This window comes from Anopheles ziemanni, chromosome 3, assembly GCF_943734765.1.
Source record: "Anopheles ziemanni chromosome 3, idAnoZiCoDA_A2_x.2, whole genome shotgun sequence".
In the NCBI taxonomy this organism is placed as follows: Eukaryota; Metazoa; Arthropoda; class Insecta; order Diptera; family Culicidae; genus Anopheles; species Anopheles ziemanni.
In genome coordinates, this window is record NC_080706.1 from 77,531,933 (window position 1) to 77,538,959 (window position 7,027).

General features: G+C 48.3%; 1 protein-coding gene across 1 annotated transcript; it reads right to left on the reverse strand.

The window, feature by feature from the left end:
* Positions 1-2,177: 2,177 nt before the first annotated feature.
* LOC131289589 (zinc finger CCCH domain-containing protein 18-like) lies at positions 2,178-6,747 on the reverse strand. Its single transcript, XM_058318879.1, has 6 exons — positions 6,707-6,747; positions 4,365-6,273; positions 3,030-3,576; positions 2,837-2,955; positions 2,536-2,758; positions 2,178-2,443 (listed from the first exon to the last, which is right to left on the reverse strand). Exons 2-6 carry the CDS (start codon positions 6,216-6,218, stop codon positions 2,265-2,267), a joined length of 2,922 nt encoding a protein of 973 aa, XP_058174862.1. The 5' UTR covers positions 6,219-6,273; positions 6,707-6,747; the 3' UTR covers positions 2,178-2,264.
* Between the last annotated feature and the right edge of the window lie 280 nt (positions 6,748-7,027).

Below are 7,027 nucleotides of genomic sequence, written 5' to 3' on the forward strand. Positions count from 1 at the left end.
AGGTGACGATGGAGCGCACGCAGCTCGACAGCATGCCGGTAACGCTGTACAAACAAACAAACTTCAAGTTGCTTTCGGTACAATGGTCACCCATCCGTACGGTAAACTGCGATTAACTGGCTAGCTTGCACCGTTTACGCATCGTTAACCTGAGCCACAACAAGATATATACTCTGTCCATCGAACAGCTATCGGTCGTTCTAATTTATGAAACTGCAGGGTAAATTAATGACGCAGTTCGATTTTGGTTTACTCCATGCCCTACCCGGACAATGTCGGTTGACAACATAGCTTCCAATGCGTCGGTAGAATCATGCCAAGATCCAGAACATCAACCCGAAACAGCGACACCGTTTGGGAACATTCTTTCGATCTGGTCGGTAATCGATTAACAATGGTGAACTTTTCCATCTTCGCACCGCTGCTCGATCACAAGTCGCTGACGGAGTTATACGTAAAGGAGGATCAACTTCCTGACGAGCATTACGATCGAAATACATTGATCTGGCTTTCGGTTGAATGGCAAATATTTACTTTGTGAATATGATTTCACAAACTGTTAATTTCACACGAGCAAAAGGACTTAACCCCCGTTGAATTAATCTGATCAATCTAAAAAAATATCAATAAAAAAGTTGAACATTGATCCACCCCAACAAGAGCAAAGGGTTTACACCAGGGGTCGGCAAATCCGGTCCGCTGACTGATTTTATCCGGCAAGTAAGAAAATTTTAGCGGTTAATACAAAAAATCCATCTCAATTTTTATCGGATTTATCAGGTTTGTTTTCTTGCCAAAAATGAAGATTAAAATTGTTCAACGAGGTGTTCCTGTTATATGTCGGGGTCCAATATAAAAATTCAACAAAAACAAGTATGAAAATGTTTTAAAAAGTTTAATGCTAAAATTTCAAATATTTTATCTTTTACCACTTTTTATATAACTTTACTGTTTAGAAAGATGATACTCCATTACAAAGGTTACTACTTTAAAAATATTCAGTCATCGTTTAAGGTATCCGGCCCGCGGTTTCAGTTTGTTTTTAATCTTCTGGCCGTTTAGGGAAATGTATGCCGACCCCTGGTTTACACAGATTTTACGAGACACGTGTGTTCATGAAAGACAAGCTTGACGAACTAAAACAGCATTCTAAATGAAATTACAAATATGAAGCAATCAGTAACCTGGTATAATTATGAAGCTGTTTCTGCTCGACGTTTCATCAAATTAATTAAAAGACTGTCTTCAATCAATAACAGCTCGCATCGAGTGATTTATCACATGGTACACACCTGAAAGAAAAATGTACATAAGCTGGCTTAAGGGCATTCTGTGCAACAACTTGTTCCGAATCATTCAAATAGTTGCTTCATTTACAACACTACACTAAGAATTCGCTGTTACGTACATTCAATCATCTTATCCCTTCATAAAGAGGAAATTAATCATACAATTACGGTGCCTATCGTAAGAAAATCTCACTTAGCTGATACTAAGTTTAAAATTAGCAAATTTATAACAGAAAATTTAGTATAATAAAACAGTATAAGTGTAAATCATGATTGACTGTTCAGTTGAACGCTGAAATGAACCAACGAGTTCGACATTACTGGATTAAATCATTACTTCAAACAAGACGATTGGCGATTAAGTTTAGTGTTTTTTAATTTTATTTTATTTAAATACATTTATAACTTTTACTTCCGAAACACTGCACTCCCGCGCATACCACACAGCATTTTGTGGCAGCGAGGTGTTATTTCTCAGCTGCTTTTCGCCTTCTAAACTAAGAAAATCAATTGATAAGCACATTAATTCGCGACATCTAATGTTTTGCAGTGTTGTACAGGGGAAAAAAAAGAAATGGTCAAAATAAACGGTCTTGATGTATATAAGCTTACGAACCAAAATCTTCCTTGCCTCTCTCCCTAGACCGGAAGCAGTGTCCGGCCTTGGCCGGGAAGAGAGCTTTCACATATCAGTACCCTACCCAAATTATAATGTGGAATGGGTTCTCGTGAGGTCGGACATTACGAAGTGTTCAACTCTATGCGCACACACACACACACATACACACTTTAGTTGCTTATGATGCGCGGCCGGCACCGAAGGGGGAATCTTTCAACATAAAAATACTCCAACTTACGCGTGCGCGCGGCCTAGTGGTGGTGGGTGGTGGTGGTAGGGGGAGGGTGATGAAGGATGAATGGTAAAGGTGGGACCGTGAGCGGTGGAGGAGTAGGAGATGGACAAAACGGTGAGATTTACGATATCTTGGTACGCTTTCGGGCGATCGCTTCCTCCACCGCTCGCAGCTGCTTCAACAGTTCCTCCCGGCGGGACGATTTCTTGGACGCGGCCGCATTCGCCTTCTCCATGGCCGCACTCGACGGTGGAACAACCTGTGCCACACCGCCCTTTCCATCGGCACCCTTCTTGGGATCTGCTGAAACGAACAATTAAAACGAAGAAAATCAAATGTTAGCAAAACAGACGTTCTTGTTTATCCCTTTCTAACGGGGCTCGTTCGCTTACCCTTCTTGGCCATTCCGGAACCCTTGCTACCTTTCTCGGACACCCGCGCACCCTTAGCCACTCGGGCACCCTTAGCACCACCACCGGCGCCCCTCGAGGAGCTGTCCGAGCTGGAAGAGTAGGAACTTTCCGAACCGGAGTCGCTGGAGTCGGACGAACCGGAACCGGAGGAGCTGGAGTGTCGTCGGCGTTTGTCACCGGCTGTTTTGTGCATCGCTGGGGACTACAAACGGTGGAAGGAAACATTGAATACCGATGTTAGATAAGATTTCGTAAAACCAACTAGTGGCATTGCGTTTACCTTCTTCCGCTTGGCTGTGACCACCTTCTCGACCACCCGCTTTTCAACCATCGGCGAGGGTGCCCGTTTGTCGATTCGCTTCATCCGTCCATTTCCTACACCCGGAGAACCTTTGCGGCCTGGAAGCGAATAAGAATGGAGAAATGAAGTAATGGCTCGGTTGAACATAATTTCTCGCGCTTTTCAAACTCACCACGCCTCGGACTGACGCTCGGGGATCGTGTGCGAATAACCTTGCGTACGTGTGTGGTCGCGTGCCGGTCGCTATCCTTCGATCGATGGCTATCGTACCGGGTGCGCCTGGTGGCGGTTGGGCTGGGCGAGCGACTCGAGTCGGAGCTCGAGCCGGACCGCGAACTGCTGCTGGAGCTGCTGTAGGACGAGCTGTTGCTGTAGCTGCGTCGTTCCCCTCGCCGGCCGCCTCGCCCCTTCCCGTCCCGCCCGGGGGACTTTGAGCGCATCCAGGGATCGTTCCATTCATCGGCGCGCTGTAGAATAACTTCACGGGTTGCCCCCCGAGGGTTGCGGCGCTTCGAAAGGTCGTCATCCTCGTACTGTGGCATGCGATGCGACGGGAGTTCTCTGTAGCGGTGTGTGCGCCCGAACGCATCCTCCTCGAAGGGTGGGCCTCCGGGACCACCGGGGCCCAGTCCTCGAGGGAACTTTGAGGACGCCGGGGGATAGTCGAAAACTGGCGGAATCGCTGCGACCGGCGGTCGGCCCGCGTATGAAGGTGACAACTGTGGAAAACAGTAGAAGAACATATTAACAAATTGGATTTATCTAGCAGTGGTAGGTAATAATATTGATCCGTAACTGTTTCAAACCAGTATTGTAATTTACAATCAAACCTATTAAATCGCCCGCCCTATAAACAAACCGTTCCTTTTTATATCCAAGCTGAGAATTTGTCTACTTTCGATAAGCAGTCAACTTTTTCGTGTTCAAGGCACCGTCCGTTCTGCTGATTGAAAACCGAGTACCGATGGTACAACGAAAATCCCTTTAAATTGCTTTATGATCCTTTTCACCCGATCTCAACGGGCGTTAACACGTTCCGTATAAAAAAATACTATGTAATACTATAGACGGACGAGTCTTGCATCTTTTTCACAAACGAAGAAAGGCGTTAAAGAGGAGCTAGATAAAAGCAACCAATAAATCAGCTATAGCAGTCAACATTTCCCTTTCATCATCCATTTCAAAACTAATCGTGTAAAAAAAACTAAAAAAAGCTGTAGAGGATAGGAATATCTATGTATAACACGAATAATTGTGTCACCGAAATATGGGTGACGTGGTACCGAATGTGTTAATCATTTTTTCACGTGTCACATTTGTATAACACCTTCCCAGTAACGTTGACCCATTTTTCTGGAAACAAATGTTTTGGTACAATTTTTCTTTATAAACAATGTATCTGTGTAGTTAGTTGGCTAAATGATTTGCTATTAGGTAATTATTTTATCTTTTTGTATATTGTTTGGAAACTGTTCTTTTAGATTGTCTGTAAAACTACGGCACTTACATTCGGAGGCGATGCGCGATCCCGTGTGTAGTAGTTGTCCTTTTCCAGTTCCTCCTGCGAGAGCGATAGGTTCATCTTCTTGTCGTCGAAATCAATGTCCTGCTCCTTGCGCTTGTTGGCCTTGCGCATCATCTCCTTGGCCGTACGTAACCCTCGCTCCCAGGCGCTTTCGCCCACTATCGGCTCGACGGGTCGGCCAGCCGCCACCGGAAGCCCCACGGCCGCCGGATACGGTGCAACTACGGCCGGATGATGTGCCGCCGCTAGGTGATGCAGTGCCGTCGATCGTTCATGTCGGTAATCGGAGGCGTAGATCGGTTCCCGGTGCGCGCCATACCCGGGAGCCGGTGGATGTGTGATCGACACGGGGCGAACCATGTCGAACATAGTGTAGTTGCCTTTGTCAGTCACGCCGGGATGCAGAAAACGGCAGCTCATGCCCCAGGTGCACTGGCCGCGCGTGTAGAACCGACAGACCGGTTTGGGTTCGGTTTCTTCCGGACGTTTTTCATCTTCATCGGTCACCTCACCTTCCTCCAGCTCTTCACCTTCTTCCAGCTCTGCGTCGGATTCCTTTTCATTTTCCTCGTCCTTCTTGTCCTTCTCCGGTGCAGCTCCTTCCGGACCATCATCTCCTCGCTTCGTTACGCTGGCCGGCTCCTTCGGAACGTCATTACATTCGCCCTCTTCGGCCTCGAAGTCCAGCGCATCCTCGTCGATCTTTTTGTCCATCAAGTTCCCCCCCTCGCTGATCAGCGCGGCCGGTCCACCGTTCGTCCCACCCGTAGCCGCCGCACCATTAAGCGCGTGTTTTTCCGCTTCCATGGTGCGTAGTTGCGTTTTCTTCTCCTCGAGCTTCTGACGCAAATCGGTTATTTTAGGCCGCTCCGTCACGGTTTCGCGCGGTTCGCTATCCTCCCGCGCGGAAGCGTAACTCTGCGTCGCGGACGCATTCGTTGCCTGCCGGCTACGGTCGTCTTCCTCCTCGTCCTCGAGAGCCTCGTCGCCGGGTTCATCATCCCGGTCTCTATTATGATGTCCCTTCTCGGACTCGGCTTCACTGTCGCGCCCTTCATCCTCCGGCTCGGGTTCGTTGTCGCTCTCCAAGCTTACGTCACTCAGATCTTCGTGGCTCATGTCCAGAGCACTGTTGCCCTTCTTGAGCCCCGACGTACGTTCCGATTCCTCCTCTCCGCCTGCCTCTATCGCTTCATCCCTATCCTCCCGATCGGACTCGATTTCGCAGTCGGAAATTTCCTCACCCTTTAGCTTTTCGCTTAGGTTCGAGGTGCTCGATGTGCGCGACAGCGAACGTCCCTGCCCTCCACCGGTGCTTCCCCGCCGGTGGCGTCCCCCACTGTTATCCGAACGGTTCGATTCCTTCGATAGCGAACGGGACTCCCGGCCACCTCCCCGCTCGGGCGATGGTGACTTTACCCCGTCCGAAAGGCTTCCGCTGCGCGATCGAACGTTCGGGGACGATTGGGGCGATTTGGGCTGCGAGTGGCGCGAATTGTCCGCACTGCGGTACGACGGTGAGTTCGACTGCGACGGTGCATCGTAGTGTTTCGACGGGCTGGACAGCGAATCGTGCTTCATCATGCCACCGTCGTACGTCAAACTGCCGGGTGAGTTTGATCGCGATCGACGGCGGTTGCCGTCGTCTTGCTCGTGGTGGCCTGCCTCAATAGCCTCGACGCCACCGGCATTCGACGATGGTGAAGGTGAACGAGAACCCGAACCGGATCCGTCCGACTGGTCATCCTCTTGCTCCTTGCCCGACGGACTCGCCGCCTGCTCCGAATCGGAACTGTTCGAAGCCGACGAACCCGGTCGCGAGTCGTCGCTGTCCATTTGGTGCAATGCTGGTGCTTGGCCGGATGGGACAAGTACAGATTCACCGAGCGTACTGAAAGTGACAGAGAAGAATTAGCAAGTGGCAACTTCCTCTTCCCTCGATTCACGTTATCGGGCGTGATTATTTCCCCTTATATTATATCACATTGCAAAAGCTTTTCCTTGCGTCATATGCTCGTTTCTCTTCGTGAAAAGGAACACTTTTTGGACTGCCTGTTTTCACCTTCGATATCGTCCAAGCGGATGCTGATAACGGATGTCCGATGGTAAAACGGCCCGGCATACTTACTACACCGGAAGTAAGAATCCCAATCTCGCACACGCACACTCAACCGTACACACGCACCCATACTCACACATTCACGCACTCGTTCCGGGTGTTCCTGAGGGAAATTGGGATTCTTCGTATGGACCATTTATTTTTTCTTATGCGTCGTTTTGCTGTAAAAAACCACATCACGGTAGACTTTTTTACTTTCTCTTACCTTAGTACCCCGGTGGAAGATTCGGTTTTTAAAACATTGTTTTCATTTTTACTTTTTTTTTACAATTGGAACTGAACACAAAAGAAATTGTACTTTTTCGATACTTTTTTTATACTTTTGAACACACCAAAATGGACATTGCAACGCATTTGCCCGCACACCGAGTATAAGAAAACTACTTCCGATTAACTACCGTGCGCTTTTTTCTCCTGCGGAACCAACTTTCGACTTGCGATTTTACAGGGTTTACTTTGTTGAACCAAACACTTCGATTGTTCGTTTTTGTTTCGTCGCTTGCACCTCCTACTCCACCACCTTCTC

Bases quoted from the DNA above. Each gene is read 5' to 3' on its own strand.
- LOC131289589 (XM_058318879.1), bottom strand. From the start codon at position 6,218: ATGGACAGCGACGACTCGCGACCGGGTTCGTCGGCTTCGAACAGTTCC. The intron at 2,759-2,836 runs GTAAACGCAATG...CACCGTTTGTAG, and splicing joins TCACAGCCAAGCGGAAGAAG to TCCCCAGCGATGCACAAAAC. The intron at 2,444-2,535 runs GTAAGCGAACGA...TCGTTTCAGCAG, and splicing joins TTCCGGAATGGCCAAGAAGG to ATCCCAAGAAGGGTGCCGAT.